At 40.0% G+C, this 22,366-nt stretch overlaps 1 protein-coding gene across 1 annotated transcript in view; it reads right to left on the bottom strand.

The window, feature by feature from the left end:
- The window catches only part of myo9aa (myosin IXAa), a 363,558-nt gene that overhangs the window by 125,529 nt on the left and 215,663 nt on the right, over positions 1-22,366 (bottom strand). The window contains exons 12-14 of the mRNA XM_043680122.1: positions 14,818-14,939; positions 8,813-8,954; positions 5,915-6,110 (exon numbers count right to left, since the gene is read on the bottom strand). Coding sequence (XP_043536057.1) covers positions 5,915-6,110; positions 8,813-8,954; positions 14,818-14,939 — 460 coding nt within the window. The remainder of the gene's footprint in view (positions 1-5,914; positions 6,111-8,812; positions 8,955-14,817; positions 14,940-22,366) is intronic.

Below are 22,366 nucleotides of genomic sequence, written 5' to 3'. Positions count from 1 at the left end.
TAACACAAAGAAGAACAGCAGACAAGAAGAAGTCACTCCAATCGCTCCTTCTTCAGCTAGTAAAACTATCAATACAATTAAATCTTTCTCTGCATTTTAAATATAGTCCCTAACATCTAGTCTTGCATGGATACATGTAAACTTTTCTAAATCATAATTCTTTTTATGAAGTAGATTGGTTATACACACAGAATGCCTGTTTAGTCAGTAACAAATTCTCCCACGAACAATTGCACAGATGCCCAGATGACACTGAGCCATATAGATAAATCAGACAGACAATCTGGGTTAGAGACAAGAAAAGTAATGCTGTGATCCATACTGGAAAATACGCACACTACCATCTAAATAAGACAAGACCAGTTGAAACTGTTAGTCCTTTTCCTCTTTCTCCAGAATAGTTTTCCAACAGTTAGTATTTGTTATGCAGTCAGAGAGTCATACAGCAGGAAACAGACTCTTCAGTCCAACCATAATTCCAAACTAAATTACTCTCACCTACCTGCACTTGGCCCATATCCCTCCAAACATTTCTTATTCCTATTCTTATCCAAATGTTTCTTTAAATGTCGTAACTGTACCCGCATCTACCACTTCCTCTGTAAGTTCATTCCACACATGAACCACTGTGTTTAAAACAAACCCCCCCATGCCTTTTTCAAATCTTTCTCCTCTCACCTTTAAAAAAATATGCCCCCTAGTTTTGAAATCCTCCAACCTAGTGAAAAGATACCTGCCATTCACTTTATTTACACTGCTCATGATTTTAGAATCCTCCATAAGATCACCCTTCAACCTCCAACACTCCAATCTCTCTTTCTAACTCAAACCCTCCATTCCAAGCAACTTCTTGGTAAATCTCACCAGAACCTTCTCCAGCTTGACAGTATCCTTCCGATAACAGGGCTACTAGAACTGGATATAATACTCCAAAACAGGCCTCACCAACATGCTGTAAACCTCACCATAACATCCCAACTCCTATACTCAAATGTCTGGGCAATGAAGGCAAACATGTTAAAAGCCTTCTTAACCACCCTATCTATATGTGATGCAAACTTCAAAGAATTATGTACCTGAACTCAGAGGTCCCTCTGTTCTACAACACTACCCAAGGCCCTACCATTAATGGTATAAGTCCTGATCTTGTTTATTTTACCAAAATGCAATACCTCGTATGTATCCAAATTAAACTCCAGCTGCCACTCTTCAGCCCATTGATCCAATTGTTCAAGATCTCTTTGTAATCTTAAATAATCTTCATTGTTCACTATACCACTAATCTTGGTGTCATCCACAAACTTATTAACCATGCTTTCTATATTCTTATCTAAATCATTTATATAAATGACAAACAAAAGTGGACCCAACACTGATCCCTGTGGAACTTCGCTAGTCACAGGACTCCAATCCGAAAAATAACCCTTCATCATCACTCTGTCTCCTGTCGTTAATTCAGTTGCGTATCCAATTGGCAAGCTCACCTGGAATCCCACGCAATCTAACCTTACTAATTAGTCCACCATGCAGAATCTTGTAAAAGGCTTTACTAAAGTTCAAATAATGTTGACTGCTCTGTCCTCAAGAAACTCAATCAGGTTTGAGAGACATGATCTCTCTCGCGCAAAACCATGCTATCCCTAAGCTTTCTTTGCCTCTCCAAATGTATATAAATCCTTTCTTTCAGAATCACTTCCAACAACTTACCCACCACCCAAGTCTGATTCACAGATCGACAGCTTCTCCTTACATGCCTTCCTAAACAAGGCACACTATTAGTCACTCTCTAATATCTGGCACATCACCCATAGTTACAGATGGTGCAAATATATCTGCAAGGGTCCCAGCAATTACCTCCCTAACTTTCCATAACATCCTGGGATACACTAGATTAGGTCCTGCAGATTTATCCACTTTTATGTTTTCTAAGATTTCCAGTACTCCCTCTTCTGTTGCGTGAACTGCTTTCAAAACATCAATACTTTTTTCTCAGTGTTCTCTAGCCTCCATTTCTTTTTCCACAGTAAAAATTAACACAAAATATTCATTTAATATCTCACCTCTCCTGAGTATCAACACAAGATAACTTCTTTGATCAGTAAGGGGCCCTACTTTCTCTTGCATTGTTCTCTTGCCTTTAATGTACTTTTGGAATCTCTTTGGATTATCCTTAACCTTATTTGCCTTCCTGATCTCCCCTTTAAGAATGCGCCTACACTCTTCATACAGTTCAAGAGATACTTTTGAACTTGTTGGTTCTTTTGAACAAGTATCTACATCTAGTATGTGATTCTGTTTTAGTCTTGACTTGAACCTTAATATCTTTATTTATCCATGGTTCTCTAATCCTACCAGCTTTACTTTTCACTCTCACAGGAACATGATGATTCTGAACTTGCGTTACCACACATTGAAAGCCTCCCACTTAAGAACAATCTACTCCAATCAACTTTTGAAAATTCTTGTCTCATACTATTAAAATTTGCCAATAAATTTGTTCGTAAGTGGCCACTAAAATGATGTACCTGATGTATCACTGACAGCAAGGTCCATAGATTAGAGGAAAGGAGAAAATGGACTGATGGAAAGTGAAGAATGATGACAATTCTTCCTTCAAAAAACATCTCCAATTCCAATAAAAGAGGTTTCAAGGGGACCGGGGGAAAAAAATGCATAACCACTGGATTTAAGCATTGGAAGTTAAAGTTAATTGTAAGTAACGAAACAGTTAGCTTTTAATGTAACATGTCAGATGGGTTGCCCATTTTAAGGGTCATTACTTGCTAAAAAAAAGTTCTAATTGAAAACTAATATTACATCTGTCAATATCTGCAGTATCAAACTCCTTACAGAAGACAGGATGAGTGGCAGTCTGCATAATTGCTGAACATTCCCAAAGGATAGATTTGCATGCATCCTTTGAACTGCCTTTTTACCCAGTGGATGATGAGAATGTTGCCATAAATAAATCATCTGATGCAAGAACTTCAGGGACATAACTCCATAGTTAGAGTTATACCTTGCATACTTTGGCACGTTACAAAAATTCAATTAATATACAATAGTTTTGAGAACTGAGACATTTAAGGGAGCTTTTATGTCAAACTTGATTGTAGCAGGACAGAAAAAAAACTAACATCTGCACTACATACTGAAAAACATGCTAAGTCCTGACAGTGAGAAACTACACTAAGAAACAGATTTAATTCAGGATGTGAAAGGAAGTTCAAGTGTGCCATTCATCAAGTGGGCTGAATAATATATTTCTGTGACATGTATTCCAGGTAATCCTTTGTAAAAACAGCCTTTTTCTTTTTCTAGTCAGATGTTGAAAGACTTCTTGCACATTTCTGGCTTTTATTTTAGATTTGCAGCATTTATTATATTCCTTAGCTTTACAAAGTATTGTGATTCGGCCTCTTTCAACATTCCACTGCCTGGAATCTAAAGCCAAATCATATTAAAAGACTAGCTACAATTTAATTGGTACGCTTGCATTACACAACCCATTAAAAAAAATGCTTGTATGGCAATGCTATACGCGATGCAATTTGAATGAAATGAGACTGTCCAGGTCTAAAGGAATATAAAGAAATTGGGACCAAAAACATGCACATCATTAGGAATAGATTATAGTAAATACTGTCCAAATTCTATCAGAATGTTTCAACAAATTTGCTTTGTTCACTCGTGGGACATGGGCATTGACATCTGGTCAGCATGAATTGCCTGTCCCTAATTGCCCTTGAGAAAATGGTGGCGACCTGCGTTCTTGAACCACTACAATCCATGTCCGATTGGTAGACCTATATGCCCTTGAGGGGGGAATTCCAAGATTCTGACGCAGTGACAGCGAAGTCAGGATAATGACTGGCTTGGAGGGGAATTTGCAAGATGTCATGTTCCCAAGTATCTGCTGTCCTTGTCTCTCTAGATGGAAGTGGTCATGGGTTTGAAAGGTGCTGTCTAAGGATCTTTTGTTGAATCTCTGCAGGGCATCTTGTAGATAGTGGTGGAGAGAGTGGACGCTTGTGGGTATCGGTGGGTATAGGGAGGGCTGAATTCTGTATAGGCAATGGTCAATTGGTACAAATGCTAGACTATTAAACCAGAAACTCAGCTAATGTTTTGGGGACCTGGGTTCAAATCCTACCATGCCACGTGATGGAATTTGGATTCAGTCAGAATCTGGAATTAGGGGTCTATTGATGACCATGAAACCATTGTCAATTGTCGGAAAAACCCATTTGGTTCATTAATATTCTTTAGGGAGGATATCGTTGTCTGGACTAGCCGACAGCAATCTGACGGATTCTAGACTGCCCTTTGGGTAATTAGGGATAGGCAATTAATTCTGGCCTCACCAGAGACACCCACAGCCAGTGAGTGAATGTTTTACGAAAAACTGTCCCGTCACTTCTGCTGTGTCTGTCCTGCCGGTGGAGTAGGACATGTTTAGGAACGGTGTCGTCTGAGGCATTATCTGTAAAGTGTGATTCTGTGATTATGTCAAGCTCTAGATTGACTCGCATGTGAGATAGCTCTCCCAATTTTAGTGGATAGTAGAGAGGTCCGTGCAGGGTAGACAAGGGATGTTTTTGCAATTGTTGCTTCTGGTGCCTAAGTCAATGTCAGATAGTCTATCTGGTTTCATTTCTTAGTTGTGACTGTGTGGCAATTGATACAAATGAGTGGCTCATCAGGCCATCTCAGAGGCTGTTGAGAGTCAAACATATTGCTGTGGTTCTGCAGACAGACCAGGTAAGGATCAGTCAAAAAATGTGGCACTGGAAAAGAACAGGACAGGCAGTATCCGAGAAGCAGCAGAATCGATGTTTTGGGCATAAGACTTTCATCAGGAAGGTGAGGGAGAAGGGGGCCGAGAGATAAATAGGAGGATGGAATTGGGGCGAGGGAGAAGATAGTTGGGAAGGTGATATGTGAATGCAGGTGTGGGGTAATGATGATAAGTCAGTGGGGAGGATGGAGTGGATGGGTGAGAAGGAGGGTTTTCAGGTAGGACAGTTCAAGAGGACAGTGCCAGGTTGGATCTGAGATGAGATGGAGAAGGGGAGATTTGCAAACTAGTCAAGTTGATGTTGATGCCATATGGTTGAAGGGTCCCAAGGCAGAAGGTGAGGCATTCTTCCTCAAGTTGTTGGGTGGCTAGGATTTGGCAGTGGCAGTGGCTCAAGACTTGTATGTCCTTGGCAGAGGTGGGAGAGGGAGTTTAAGAGGTTGGCCACAGGGCGGTGGGATTGTTTGGTGCGTGTGTCCCAGGCAAGGATGGCAGATTTCCTTCCCTGAAGTACATTAGTGAATCACATAGGTTGTTCCGGCAACCAATGATTTCACAATCATCAGTAATTCTTAATTCCAGACTTTTTTTATATATAAGAAATACAAATTCCACCATCTGCTGGTTAGTTGAATTCTGAATGTTAGTTGAATTTCTGGATTAATGGTCCAGCGATATTACCACAATGCAGAACAGTGGCTAGCACTGCTGCCTCACAGCACCATGGACTCGGGTTCGATTCCAGTCTTAGGTGACTGTACATGTGGACTTCGCACATTCTCCCTGTCTCATGGATTTCCTCCTGGTGTTCCAGTTTCCTCCCAAAGTCCAAAGATGTGCAGGTTAGGTGAATTGGCCATGCTAAACTGCCCATAGTGTCCAGTGATAAGAAGGCTAGGTGGATTAGTCATGGGAAATGAAGGATTACAGGGAAAGGGTAGAGGGGTGGTTCTGTGTGGGATGCTCTTTACAGCATCACTGTGGACTCGATGGGCCAAATTGCCTGCTTCCACACATAGGAACTCTCGGATTCCATGTAGGGATTCTATGACTAGACCATTTTCTTAAACTATACCCAACGAGTGAATGCATGAAATTACCCACGCTTCCCCTTACCAGGTTTCTTCACAACATAGCATTTTCCAGCCTCTCGGAAAGCCACCGCTGCTCGGAAGTAGGACCTCAGTATTGACCAGCGGAAGACAGCTACTGGGTCAATGCCAATCAGAGTGCTGATGAAGGCGTTCTTACTGCTTTTCAGAAGTGCGACAATGTCGGGACGCATGTGGTCAGTATTCTTTTCTCGAAAATCCTACAACACACATAAAAGAAATAATGATTGATCTCATTTTTTATTTGCATAACTTATTGTTTATCTGCACTTGTTGTGGGACTGTTCAGAGAGTTGGGAATTTGGTTTGCAGATGTTTCGTTCCCTTTCTAGGTGACATCGTCAGTGCTGTGGAGCCTCCTGAGGAGCACTGCTTTATTGTCAGTTAGACTTTATTTGGTTTCATGCCCACTCCTTCTGGTTGCTCATTGCAGTGGTCGGTATATTGGGTCTAGGTCAATGTGTTTATTGTTGGGGTATTTTTGTAATAATTAAAAGAACAGAATCAAGAACACACACCGAATTATCAACATCATGCTCACAGGGATCAAATTTATGAGAGAGGAGGAAATTAACAATCAATTCCCATTTCTGGATGTGATGGTAGAATGAACACAGAACAAGGAATGCACAAAAGTTGACAGAAAAACTACACATAGACCAGATTTTGAATTATAACCACCACTCAAACACAGAGAAACTGCATTCGGACTCTGTTTAAAACAGCTACAAAACACTGCAGCACTCCTGACCTGTGAAAAGAAAAGCACCTTAAAAAGTCTTTGCCAAGAAAGGATATCCCTGCAACTTCATCCACAGATGCCTGGCAGACAGACAACGCGACGAGGACATGCCACGACCCAACACACTAACCACTCTACCTTATATTAAAAAAACGTCTTGGAACTGACAGCCAGACTCCTCTGACTACTCTGATTTATGACAGCCCATAAACTGACAGCCACGTTCAGATAACTCACCAGAACAAAAGACCCAATACCCATCATGTGCAGGACAAACATAGTATACAAGATTCCATGCAAAGACTACACGGAACACTATATTGGACAAACAAGCAGTCAACTGGCCATCCGCATTCATGAGCATCAACTAGCCACCAAATGCTAGGACCAGCTATCCTTAGTATCTACGCACAGAGATGACAAGGATCACAAATCTGACTGGACAACACAACAATAATAGGACAAACCAAACAGAGGACAGCCAGAGAATTCCTAGAAGCTTGACACTCATCCACTGGCTTCATCAACAAACACATTGACCAAGACCCAATATACTGACCACTGCAACGAACAACCAGAACCGGCAACCGGAAACAGTGGGAACAAAATAAATTCCAACCAACACATTACATCAGTGTTTTACAGGAGGCTCCACAGCACTGAGGGTGTCACCTGGAAAGGGGACGAAACCTCCGCAAACCAAATTCCCAGCTCAGTGAACATACCCACAACAACTGGGTGGCATGTTGGCTCAGTGACTAGCACTGCTGCCTCACAGCTCCAGAGACTTGGGTTCGATTCCAGCTTCAGGTCACTGTCTGTGTGGAGTTTGCATATTCTCCCCGTGGTTGCGTGGGTTCCCGCCAGTTGCGCCGGTTTTCTGTCACAGTCCAAAGATGTGCAGGCTAGGCCATGCTAAATTGACCACAGTGTGTAGGCTAGGTGGGTTAGCCATGGGGAACACAGAGGTGGTGTGGGTGAGATGCTGTTCTGTGGGTCAGTGTGGACTCGATGGACCAAATGGCCTATTTCCACACTATAGGGATTCTATGAAACTGCAATCGGCACCCAAGCTAGAAATCTTTACACAAAACTTGAACTATTCTTTTCTCATTGAAGGTAATTTCCACTACTTCCATCACCCTTCTCCCCATTGACTGAGGGAAACCAACTCATTTGGATATACAACACCACAGGGACATCCTCCAATTTCCTATTTTTTTAGGATTGTAGAAAGAGGACACTACCATCATTCAATTATAGTTCTTAAAGTTTCAATTGATGCCCAGACTCAAAATCTTTTTGGGAAAGGAGAAATTTCCACTACGTTACAAGTGATGCCCCATGAAATCACTCTGAATGGTCTAACTTTTAACTTTAAAATGTTATAACCCATGATGTACAAGAAGAAATAAATTTATTCCCATTAGCAGCAACAATTCCACAGTACCCATTAAAACCATTAATCATCTTGAACACATCAATTTGATATGCCTTTAATCATCTATAGTAAAGGGATGCAAGCATAGATCATCAGTACAATCTGTCCTCATAATTTAATCCCTTTAGCCCCTATATCGTTCTGGTGAATGTATGCTTCCACTGATCAAAGCCATCATATACTTTTGGAGGGTTAACTTCAGAAGATCTCTAGCCAGAAAGTATTAATTTATCATAGACAGTATGATAAAGCACTACATCATGGAAAGCATGACATGAAGTTTGACTGATACTATATCAAGAAATAATATCAAGACTTAAGTCTCAATAAGGGCAACTGGATTATGATCAGGAGCTGCAATGTGCTTATTTGTCTCTCCTTAATCATGGGGCATCATAGCTTTCCAGCTGATATTTGTCAAGTCAGTACAGACTGGGGACTGAATCATGACTTCTCCCTGACTAAGATGCTAGAAGTCGGAGTTGATAGATGTGAAGCTGGAAGAGCTCAAAACCCCTTAAGATGCTGTCTGACCTGCTCTGTTCTTCTAGCTTCACATCTATCAATCATGACTTTTCCCTGCTCTGGATGTTAGATGCACTGCATAAAGTACACTCTTTGGCTCAAGCACTCCACTGTTCAGAAGGTCGATACCCCCTCCAATTTCTATTCAGTACTCTTCTAGAGCAATGGATGACAATTATTTACACAGTACAGACCTTCATTTGGTACTTGACTTTCCCTGCATAGTGTTTTACTATAAAAGCTTGCTCCATCACCGCTGGGAACTCGATATAATTGTTCCCTTCATACTGCCGCTTGAATTTTTCCAACAGCGTCTGATTTGTTGCCTGTGGAAAACTGAATTGAAAGGAAAATAATTACATTTAAACGTCAGCTGAGTGATTCTTATCTGCACAGAAACATCAGGGATCTAGTTAACCAAGTGGTTCCACAGCTTTCACAAACCATCTCCTTTTACTGAAGATGGAACTTTGTTGGACAGGCTTCACCTTTGGCTTGTACTGAGTTAACTGATCTCATCTGGAGTGGGACTGTATTCAGGAATAGTACCCCTAGATTATAAAGGGAAAAGGAATGGGTTTCAAAAAGAAAGAACTAATTTAATGGTCTAGCTCAGTTGGCAGCACTCAAATAGAATTAGGTCACACATCAAAAGCCCCACTCCAAGACTGGATCACCTAACTGACATTGCTAGAATGACTATGATAGCAAGAAATGATCTTGGATAATGATGATGTAGAACCAATATGAGTGGTATACGACTACACTAGTGGGAGTAGTCTAAAGAACTACCCATCCCCAAAACAGTATCAGTTCTGTAGAACAGAATAAACCATGAAATACTGAGGGCTTAAAGAAAAAGTCAGTTGACTAATCCTGAATGACTGTCATCTTCATGCAGATTTGGAAAATCAACTTTGCAAAAATAACAAGTAGAATTTATTCGGGACAGTTTTCTGGGTCAATATGTCATGGATCCAATCAGGGATCATGCGATTTTGGCTCTGGCAATGTATAATGTGGCAGGTTTAATAAGTAAGAAACTCCCTAGAGAAAAGTGACCAAAGCACAGCGAAATTTAGCATTTAGTTTGAGAGCGAGAAACTTGGTTGAAAATATCTGTGCTAAACAAAGGGTAATTTCGCAGGGATGAGGTCTGAGTTGCCTTGAGTGGATTGGGAAAGGAGTATAGTAGAAAAGATGATTGAGGAACAAAGGCAGATATTTCAGAAATTATTTCATGACTCAGTGTAAATATAGCCCAGTGAGGAAGACAGGATTCTAGGAAAAGACTTTCTCGGAAGGGAATAAACCAACTTTGATTAACTAAGGACATTAAAGACGGTTTCAAACTTAAAGAAAAAAAACATACAATGTGACAAACATTATTGGTAAACCAGAAGATTAGGAAAGGTTTAAAAGCAAAGGATGACCCCAAAATAATGAGGGAGAAAATACTAGCAAACAAGATAAAAATGGACAGTAGGAGCTTCTTTAAATACATGAAAAGGAAATGAGGGGCCAAAGTGTACAAAGGCCACCTAGGAGAACAAGGCTGAGGAAATACCAATGGAGAAATGGGAAATGAATAGGATAAGTACCCTAAAGGATGCAGTAGCAGACCATTTAGAAATATATAATAAAATCAAGACGACTCTGCATGGCTTCATGCAGAGTTTACTAGCATTCTTTGAGGAAGCAAAAAGCAAGATAGATGAAGGAGAACCAATGGACATAACATGTTTAGATTTCCAAAAGGTCTTCCACAAGGTACTACATATAAATCTATTTCATAAGAGCCAGTGGTGTTTGAAGTTGTATATTAGCATGGATAAAGCATTTGTTAACTAATAGAGGATAGAGAGTTGAGATAAAAGGATGCATTTTCAGCATAGCAAAATGTAACTTGTGGAGTCCAACAGGGATCACTGCCGGATGCACAATTATTTATAATATATATTAATGCCTTGGGTGAGGGTTTAGTACGCTATCGCTAAGCTTGTCAATGATGACATGAAAATGGATAAGAAGGCAAATGATAGGGACAATACAAAGAATCTAGTGGGATATAAACAGGTTGCATGAGTGGACAACAATTTGGCAGAAAGAACACAAGGTGGGAAAACATGAGGTTATATACAGGAAGAATAGAAGAGCTGAATATTAATTAAATGGGAACAAGTGCACAGAGAGATTTGAGGTCTACATGTATAAAACAAAGTTAGAATAAAAGTTCAGTAGGTAAGAGGGAAGGCAATTGAAACATTGGCCTTTATTTCAAAGGGAATGGAGTATAAAAATATGGTAGTCTTGCTAAAACTATACAAGGCAATAATTAGATCACAATCCAGAGATGATTCATTACATTGATCCCAGGTATGGAGGAATTCTTTTATGTGGACAGGTTGAGTAGATTAGGCTTAAAAGAATGGGAGCTGACTTTATTGAAATATATGATTCTTATGACAGAATAGGTTCCAAGGTTGTTTCCCTTTCTGGCAGAATCTAGGACTGTGAGCATAATTTCAGAGTAAGAGCATGTCAATTTAATATAGAAATGAGGTGTATTTTAGTCAATTTGTGGAATTCTTCATTGTACAGAGCTATCATGGCTAGGTTATTAAGCATACTTAAGGCCAAAATGGACAGATTTTTAATCAGTAAGGGGAAAAAGGCAGGAACATGAAGTTGAGAATTATCAGATCAGTTATGATCTCATTGAATGGCAGAGCACTTGAAGGGCCAAATGGCCTACTTCTGTTGCTACATCCATTTGTTTATGGTCTTACTCAGATTTGGTAATTCTTTCCATGACATTAAGTACCATTGGCAGGACAAACTCAATGGGCCAAATGGCTTCTTCTGTAATTTATGATTAAATCAATTTTTTGTGGGAAATGGCTGTGCATGAATCAGATGCCACATTTGTCATATTAAAGTATTATTGTTTTCAAATAAATAATTGATTAATTGTGAAGACCTTTCAAACACTTCTGAGATATGGTAAGGTATACGGATGACACTTTCTTTAAAAGCACCAGATTCGTTACAAGAACAGAAAATGTTCGTGAGAATATTGAGCTTGAATGGAAGACTCTCAACTATACCTTTAACCTATATTTATGTTTCCAAGTGCTCTCTCTCAGAATTTCAGCAATTCTACATTTTTATAATTTTCTGAAGTAATGATATTTTTCATAAGATAACCAAGTCTGGAAGATATTCTAGCAGTGTTGGTTGTCCCAAGGGTTGGGTTTATTGTTCACTGACAATATAGGTCACAGCCAAATCATGTTGGTCTCAGTCATGAGGTTTCATACTTAAGTAACATGATCCAGGATCTTATAGCAATCTCAAACCAATCGCTCACCATCTCCTGGACAGGAACAATGGTGATAATAATCATAACCCTCTCCACTTGAACATCTATTTGATCCTGTGGGCCAATGAGTCAGAGGTCCATCTTGGAGCAGGAAAATGCTACCAACCAGCCATACAGATATCCATTATTTACAGCTATTATACATCATGTTACTGTTATGAAAATTCAATTTTGTTTTCATCAGGGATTACATGTCAGTCACTTTCTGGTTCCAATTTGTGCTTGATTTACACAAAATAAAATAAAACCTCAGATTAAATTGCACTGCACTGACCAGGCTATCCTATTTGATACTCTATGTGAATAAGAAGCTGTAATTATCAGGTTAAAAGCAAATTACTGCGGATGCTGGAATCTGAAACCAAAAAAGAGAAAATGCTGGAAAATCTCAGCAAGTCTGGCAGCATCTGTAAGGAGAGAAAAGAGCTGACAATCCGAGTCTAACTGACCCTTTGTCAAAGCTGTTGTTACTCCTTTACAAACTATCTGTTCTACGGAATAACAGGGAGCAGTGAGAGCCTTAATCTTTGCAAATCTCCATCATGGATATCAGAAAAATGATTGTTTATTGGACAGATTCAAAAACAACCAAAATGATTTATCCAAACTATTGGCAGCACCCCTTTGCCCCCATATATCTAAGTCTTATTTATTTCCAACCATATTACCCAGGATTAGCTAGTTATTGATACCAATATAGCAAAGAAAAAACAAAATGAAATGTAAGCTAATTCTCATCCTGCATTACAGTCTTCTGGCTGCTGTTACATCAAATCAGTTTTAATTTAAATGCTAGAACAACAGTTCATTGCACTCATACCCACTATGTCCAATTCCCTTATCCTGAAAGTGGCCTCAAATGACTCTCCTTCCATACCATGTAATGGATGCTCCTAATTCATCAGGAATTGATCTATGGCTAATGGTATTCTTATGCACCAGTATACCTTAGCACTGCACAATGCTCCTTTTGAATGCAACCTAAGCTTGGAGGGAATAATCTGTGATCTGTGCAGAGTAACTTTTATGATTCATATGGACAAACTAGTGAAATTTCAAATATTCCAACCCACCAGTTAAGACCGCTGAAATTCCAGGGTCAACACTGTACAAGAAGAATTACATGTTAAAAATGGACAATGTCAAATAGAAAGTGAGGACTGCAGATGTTGGGCAGTCAGAGTCGAGAAGAATCGAGAAAACCTGTGCTGACATCTCCCCCACACCTCTGTCCAAGGGCCTAAAGGATCTTTTCACATCTGACAGCTTTTCCTGCACATCTCCCCACCTCATTTACTGTGTCCGTTGCTCTCGATGTGATCTCCTCTACATCGGGGAGACAGGACGCCAAATCGCGGAGCATTTCTGGGAACATCTCTGGGACACACACCAACAGCCCCACTGCCCTGTGACTGAACACTTCAACTCCCCCTCCCATTCCACCAAGGACATGCAAGTCCTGGGCCTCTCCCACGGCCAAAATCAAGCCACTCAACAACTGGAAGAAGAACACCTCATCTTCTGCCTCGGGACCCTTCGACCACATGGCATCAATGTTGACTTCACTAGTTTCCAATTCTGACCTCCCCCACCTCATCCCAGATCCAACCCAGCATCACCCTCTTGATCCCACTTGCCCAGCTACCTGCCCCCCCCCCGCCCAGTTCCACCCTCATCCTCTTATTTATCTCTCAGCTCCCTTCTCCACCACCCCACCCCTCCTTCCAGATGAAGGGTTTATGCCCGAAACGTTGATTTTACTGCTCCTCGGATGCTGCCTGACCTGCTGTGCTTTTCCACATTTTAAAATGTCAAATAGAAGGTTGGTTTAAAAAACATTCACCAGATCATGATGTTTGTGATCAGTTTGGAACAAGAAGTAAAAGAAACAATAATTCTGGTAGGCTTAAACTAAAATAATTATATGTTAATTAACTCACCTCACAGAGAATTATATTAAAGTCACTTAATAACAAACATGTATAACTTAGCTATGTGCCAATTGTGAAGGAAAATAAGTATATTAAAAGATTCACAAAGTCAGGAACAGCACTGAAATTAACCTACACACTTAAGAAAAACACTTTGCATTTGAGGCAGCCACAGTCATTGTTTAAAAGCTGAGGAATAACCTTTTAGGAATGAAATCAGGAGAAATTTCTTCACCCACAGGACAGTGAACCCATGGAATTCACTACCAAAGGACAAGGTAAATATAGCTCTTCTGGCTAAAGGTGCTAAGGGATATGGGGTAGAGCATGGGATTATGCTATTGAGCTCAATGATCAGCCATGATCATATTGAATGGTGGAGCAGGCTTGAGGAGTTGAATGGCCCACTCCTGCTCCTACCTTCTATGTTTCTATTCCAATCATGGAACAGTCCACTTTCTGTTCAAAAACCCACTGCCAGCCTCCAGATTATTTGGCTGTTGGCCCATTTCTAGTCTTCCTTGATGCTATTATCAGGAAGTAATTGTAAAGTATTCCAACTAAGGGTCTGAGTAGCATCAAAAGTTAGAACAATAAAGGTTTAATCGCTGAGTTCTTAAGATTATGGGCTTGAAACGGTTTCAACATATTAGACGTCAACCATTAAAAGGTCATGCTTGAAATCACAGTCAGGTATAATGCACAAACAAAACTCTCCTAAATTATTTGCTTTACTGTTTTAACAGACACATTAACCAGTTAATTTAAACAAGTGACCATCCCCCTTTATACGATGAACACAGGAATTTGATACTGTTCTACCCATATTTCAAACTCACTCACTATTAACTATAGTGCATTACATCAGGTTATTCTGAATACTCACTTGCACTCCTCATCCAATAGGTGCAGTAAGCCTGTGGGTTTCTTGCTGATGAGATTAATACAGCCACTGTTGTCTGTATGATCTATATTGTGCCAACTGATACCTTCTGACCTGTACTCCTCCTGTAGGGCAAAAAATTTAAGGTTAAAGAAAACACAAAATCAGCAATATAAAGGAAACTACAAGGAGCTTACTGATCTAGCAAAATGCAGATAAGGAATATATCTACATATTTCTTGCCCTCTTTTCCTTCGACCTTTCTATTATGTATTTAGAATCGTAAAAATCTCCCAGACAGAAAAAGGCCGCTCAGCTCATCAAATCTGTGCTGGTCAAAAACAATCACCTAACTATTCTAAACCCATTTTCCGGCACTTGGCCCATAGCCTTGTATGCCTTCGCATCAGGAGTGCACATCCAAATACATGGTAAGTGTTGCTCTTAAAGATTTCAGATTCCCACCACCATCTGGTTTTAAAAAAAACTTGCCTCACATCCCTTCTAAACCTTCTGCCCCTTACCTTAAATCCGAACCCCTGGGTCATTGATCCATCCACCAAAGTCAAAAGTTTCTTCCTGTCTGCCTTGTCTATATCCATTATAATTTTATACATCTCAATCATGTTCCCCCTCAGTCTCCTCTGCTCCATGTAAACAACTCCAGCCTATCAAATCTCTCTTCGTAATATTTCTGGTGGAGGTTGACATGAATTGATACCCAGACTGTGTCATGGAATCCAGACATTTGATGTTAACACAAATGTTAATTTCCAGCCAGTCCAAATGCAGAGAATATGGTTTCACTTATGGAACGACTCAGAGAAAAGTCAAATATTGATGGATCATAGTATCAGGATTACTAGAAACGCCCATTTCCTGGCTCACCTGTATGCAACTTAGCAAAATGATTCAATACTAAACTCAGTGTTAGTGTGGTCAGAGAAGTCTCTCTCCTCCTTTCCCAAAGACTGATTACGATATACTGTTTGAAGAACTGCCAATCCACTCCTCAGCATATGCTGCTTCATTTTCAGGTCAGCATTTCAGCATAAGGGACCTAGGTTCGAATCCACCCTCAGGTTACATATTTCTCCCAGTATCTGCATGGGTTTCCTATGGGTGCTCCAGTTTCCTCCCACAGTCCAACGATGTGCAGGTTAGGTGGACCAGCCACATTAAATGCCTATAGTGTCCAGGAATGTGCAGGGTGGATGGATTAGCCACGGGAAATGCAGGATTACAGGAATAGGGTAGGGAGATGGGTCTGGGTGGTATGCTCTTAGGAAGGTCGGTGTGGACTCAAAGGCTGAATGACCTGCTTCATATTGTAAGAATTCTATGATTCTATCATTACTTTTGAAGTATTGTCTTTTTGTTTCAAAGGATAAATCAATTAGCGTATTATTTACAGCCCTGGCTCAACTAATATTGCAGCACTCTCAAACCACAGTCAGTAACTTTCAGTTTCAAGTCACTAATTAAGCTAAACGTGTCCCAGCTGTTTTTTGTATAGGTCAGGGAAACAAAACACTATGCACAATGGGTTCTCAAAAATTTTTGACATTTGCCCAATTAATACCTCAGATAGTTGAATCAGTAATCTCATTGCTGTGTGTTGCTTCTGTTAAGGACCATGCCAGACCCCCTCAGAACATTTCAAGAAGGTAGCCCAGAGTCTAACTTTGCTGGCTGTTTTAAGCAGGTGTACAAGTTTGTTTTTCCAACTTGAAAGCCCTTTCCTGAGGCAATATCTATGAGCTATAACCAAATTGGCCCTAAAATCCATCCAAGGCAGACCTTTCGGAAACGCTACTTTTACAACCTCTCTGAAAAAAAAAGCCAAGGACAGCATAACCTTGTTAAAGCAGCACTGTCACACTTCTTAATATTTACCAACAAAACAAGAGCTATCATTGTTCAGATAAAAATATTGAGTCATCTGCAATGATGAAAAGCTCTATAAATGCCATCATTTTGCATTCAATGAAAATATAATACAGGAACAGGAGTTTACACCATCATTAACCACTACTTCTGTCCCCACCCCCCTGACTCAACTTATCTTCAGTCTTGCCCTGCCATGCAAGAAAGTATAAATATTACAGGCAGAGGCAACAGCAATGATAGCCCCCTTTCAACTACGCAAACAGCATTTAACAAGTGAGAAGCTAGAGAGAAAGGGGCATCACAAGGAGGCTGCCCATATATGACCTCATCTAAAATTCAGTTTTATTCCTCAAGGACTGCAAACCGCTTGCCAAAGTGACACTGGCCCATTTCCAGCCAAAGAAAAACAGCTACGTAATGTGTTTTTGTGTTCCAGCAAGCACTCTTTCCTAGTCTCAGGTCACAGCGTTATTAATATGAAAGGCATTTATAACATTTCCACACTCTGTCAGCATTTCCTGGAATTTTTGGAAACAAAAAAATTTAATAAGCAAATTTATTTAGTCAGTCACAGACAAAAAATATTTATCCTTTATTTCAAAAAAATACATATTTAAAATAGCCTTTTCCCTAATAGCACAATACAATTATTATATTGCAGCTTTGTTGAAATATGTTTAAAACAATAAATTAAGCAGTTGAAAAGATTAAGCTTGTAAGGAAATACACAATTCCAGTGATAGTTCTTTACCATTTAAGGAAACTCACATAAATTAATACTGCTACATTCCCCCAAGATTGTGGTTAAAAATCTGGCAAGCTTGGTAACTGGCTTAGCACCATTAGTGTATGGGTCACAGATGGCATAAAAGCTTTTAAACTATTTGAAATTCCACAAACAAACATCCCGGGCAAGTGCACACACAGTGCAGCAAGACTGCTTTGGCAGTAACCATCTTTCATGTCCACCCCTTTGAGAATATTCATGCAGCCAAGTTTACATACTCCACTACTTTGCTTCAACAGCATCAACGCTGAAAGATAAAGCTCAGTCCTGCTTGACCTCCGCAAACTACATACAAGATCTGGTTACATGCTTTATTTAATATGTTTCTCACAGCTCCAATGACGTGACACTTGAAAGGCAAGATACCTTCTTTAAAGATAGGACTCAGCACTTGCCCCAAAGATATTCAACATCCCACATTCATTATGCTTACAATTTCTTATAGAACAGTGACCATCTCAAAATGTTTTGGAGTGCTAAGGACAAAATCATTCTTGTTAAAATAAAAAATTGCATTTTGTTATGGGACATCTTCATGGCAGAGGGGACTTGAATATGGCCATCTTGTCCAGATCTGGAAACACTACTACTGTGCCACAGGACCCCAAACACAGTAGAACTCAAACACACAATCTTTTGCTAACATTACAATCCACATCGAAGTCATTAGACCATGTGACCATCTATTCTTAGTCAACAAACCAAGAAAACAACCATTAGCCATCAAAGTCTTCACAAACTACTACCACAGTTCTAACTCCAAAGCACTTGTGCTATGCTCCTAACAAATCCAAGCCCATTTTTTCTAGAACTGTTAGTACTCAAATAGCATATTAGATAGGGTGCAGTGTGCTAGTCATAGCTCTGCTGGCAGCATATTCATCTCTGAGTCAACAAGATTTAAGTTCAAGTTCCATTCCAGACTTAAGCACCAGAAGGAAGGCCAAAATTACAGCATTGTTGGAAATGCCATCAAACCAAGGCCCTATCTAGCGGATTGGGTGGACAGAGATTGTAGCATGTCCTCCAGCATATTTCAAAGAAACACAGATGAGTAATCCTGGTGCCCTAGCCAATGTTTATCTCTAAATTAACATCAGAAAATAAAGCAGATTATCATTATCACACTGTTGTTTATTGGAGTTAGCATCCAGATTACCGACATGACAAGTGACTACATATCAAAGTACTTCAATGGTTGTAAAGCACCTTGACATATCTGATGTTCATGAAAAATGTTACATAAATGCAAGATTTTCTCTCATGAGTGAAGGTGACCTGATCTGCCTTGCCCTTCTCAATCTGTCCGAAGTCTTGACCACACCATTCTTCTCCAATGCCTCTCCATGGCCATTCAATTTAGCATAGCTCCATTCAGCAGATTCCATTATTATTTAACTTTAGTTACAAATACCTACAATAGTTTCTCTTCTTGTTCCTGCATCGTAATCTCTGGTAATGATCTATCCATAGGTACCTTCTGTTTTTCCATCTATATGTTGCGTCTCAGCAACACCAACTGAAAAGTTCGTTTTCACATGATGACAGCCAGCTCGACATCAGAGCCCTTCTTCAGGAATGGCTTATGCCCGAAACGTCGATTCTCCTGCTCTTTGGATGCTGCCTGACCTGCTGCGCTTTTCCAGCAACACATTTTCAGATCAATTACAACCCTGGTGTGACATATGACTTCAAGGTTAACTTCCAAGCCTATGTTAGCACCACTCAGACCACCTGTCTCCATCAACATGACAACACCATACTCCATTCCTGTCTCTGCTCATTTGCTGCCTAAACTTTTATCCATGTCTTCACTGTCTCCAGATTTGACGAATCCAACATGTTCCAGGTTGACTTTACACATTCTTTTCATAAACTGGAGGACATCCAAGATTCTGCTGTTCATGCCCCAACTCAAATCAAGTCCTGTTCATCTATCACAAAGTAGTTGCTGGTCTACAGTGGCTCAGAATTAGGTAATATCTTGGTTTTAACCTGACCATCCTTCCATTCAAATCACTCCATGATCTCCCACTTCCATATCTCTGCAGCCTCCTCCCATCCCACAACACTCCAAGATATCTATGGTCATCTAATCCTGACATCGCCAGTTTCCCTGATTTTAATGCCTTCACCTTTGGTGCCTACGTTCAGCTGATCAGGTACTAAGCTTGAGAATTCCCTATCTAAACCACTTCACTGCCTTTTGCTCACTAAAATATAGCTCTTTGACCAAGCCTTTGGTTATATCAACAAGGGCCCCTTATGTGAGCGGACAAAACATCTTGCTTTAAAATTTGGTGTAATTTCGCAAAAGTCAAAATGGCTGGTAAAACTCCACCGGCACAAGTGGAAATGATGTTAGCCATGTCAACTGGTCGTAAAAGCTTCGTGGTTTCTCTGCACACAAGCTGCTGCCATCACCACATTCCATGCATACAGAGGTTAGCACATGCACAGAGTCCCTCAACTTTGTCTAAGAGCTTTGTGGTCTTAAAACTGACAACCAATCCCACGTGCTGCTTCAGCCCTTTCCTCCTCTGTTCCAACTCCTCATGCTAATGCAGTCTGGCTTTTGGGGGGGGGGGGCTACTCAAAAGAAAGCAAAGTCTTATTTTATGAAGATCCCTCAAAATGCTTGAATAATCAGAAGTAGTGTGATAATCAAAAAGACCACTGAACTTCAAGAGTTCTTAAGAGTTATAGCAGACACAAAATATTAACCACATTTTTCTTTCCACAGATGGTGTCCAACCCGCTGAGTTTGTCCAGCATTCTCCTTTTATACTTGTATTGAAGAATACTGGAGGTGAACAAGGTGGCTTCAGAAGTGGAGGAACAGAGAGTCACTGGACTGGAGAAAGTAGGAAGGGTGAAGGCCACATGAAGACAAAGGTAAAGGAATTGTAAATTCGAGGCATTGCTTTGGAGCATTAAAAGAGAAAAACCTTTACAACCTCTGTACGTGTCTCTGTCACTAACAGATGAATATAATTAGTGTATTAAAATATGGGTCAGTTAATTAGTTCAGCTCTAAACATAACCTGGCACTGTTCCTCTCCCCACATCCTCAATGATAATTTGGACACCCATTGAAGGGCACACAACACACTCTCACCCAAAAGTAAAAATCAGAAATTCTATTAATTAACAATCAATTAAGAAATTAAATTTTATGATTCTGAAAAAGGAAGTTTTCATCTTAGTGAATCAGTGCAGGGTTCTTGATTTTGTTTTAAAAGAACTTTTGGATAAGAATGAAGAGAAATATTGGAAAAGAATATGACCATCTTTGCCGAGGTGCATGCCTAATTAAATTATGTATCCAAACAATGCTAGCAATTAATACCCGTGTGCTCACCGACAATATATTAAGCAAAGTAAGTATTTTAACAAAGCAATAAACATCAAAGAATTGAAATAGCTTTTTAAAAAATTTATTTATGGTATGTGAGAATGGCTGACTAAGCCAGCATTTATTGTTCATTTCTAATGCCTTGGAAAAGGTGGTGATGAGCTGCCACCTTGGAACTGCTGCTGTCTTTGGATTGCAGGTTTACTCACAGTTCTATTAGCAGTGAGTGACAGGATTTGGTGCCAGGAACACTGAAGGGATGGCGATATTGTTCCAAATCTGGCTTGGACAGGAACTTGCAGATGGCGGTGTTTGCATGTATCTGCTGCCTTTGTCTTTCTCAACAATAGAGATTCTGGGTTTGAAAATGCGCTACCAAAGAAGCCTTAGTGGGTTGATGCAATGCATTTGGTAGATGGTTCACACTGCTGTAATGCGCACAGGTGAAAGGAGTGAATACTTAGGATGGCAAATAGGAAGTCAATCAAGCAGGCTACTTTGTCCTGGCCTGTGTCAAGTTTTCTGAATGTTGCTGGAGCCGCACTCAATAAGTGGACCATAATCTATCACACTCACGACATGTGCATTGTAGACAGTGGACACATTTTTGCCCATAGGAATACATTTCTGGGTTTTCAATTAATAACATACAAACTATTAAATATAACTTAAGGTGTCAGTTTGGTGAGGAAAATTTATACGGTGAATAGTGCACAGGAGTACCTTGTAGATGACATCAACTACTTACTCCTGCATTCTATTAGTCATAAGCAGAACAGTTAACTTACTTCAAGCCATGATAGCAAGGTAGGAAAATAAAAACTTACGACCGTGTGAAAAGGAATTCATGTCTGAAAAGATATTCAATGCAATACTGAAAGCCAACACATTGCTGTGCCCTGGAGTGGCTTTTGCCCTCAGAAGGATTTGTCACAAGAACTCTCAATGTGGTCTGCGTTACAGTTAGCATCGGTATCCACCGAAAACTGAAGAGTTGAATTGTCACATGAATACCCACCATCGTCTGTGAATAACCCTTGTAGCATACACCAATTATCACATTGCTGAAAATGTCCACAAAAGATGAAGCTTTACTGGCACATTGACAATCTAAGCTCATGCTGAGCAGTATCTAGTCACGCTGGTAACTATCTTAGTTACAACACGTCTTGACAATGCTTGGATGTCTGCATGGATCTCATACCCTTAAGACCAGCACATTATAAAGATCAAAATATTTCAAATTGTGGGAAATTTGTGAATATAAAACCAAGTGTAGCATATGGGTTACAATGATGCTTTCCAAAATTATACTAACAGATGACTTATTTTTTTAAAATGCATCCACACAAGTTCCTTGATATCTCAGTGACCAAATCCACACAGTAACTAGCAAGGTTCCAGACTGAAATGGTACTAGGTAGCTACTTGCAGCTTGGCCAGCTTTTGAAGATATAAAATTAGCTTCAGTGCTCCAGGATAATGAGGAGAAAAATATGCAAAATATGGATGGAGAAGGG

This window comes from Chiloscyllium plagiosum, chromosome 40, assembly GCF_004010195.1.
Source record: "Chiloscyllium plagiosum isolate BGI_BamShark_2017 chromosome 40, ASM401019v2, whole genome shotgun sequence".
NCBI lineage: Eukaryota > Metazoa > Chordata > Chondrichthyes > Orectolobiformes > Hemiscylliidae > Chiloscyllium > Chiloscyllium plagiosum.
Note: the sequence above shows the minus strand (reverse complement) of the source record. Positions and strands in the feature narration are given on the sequence as shown.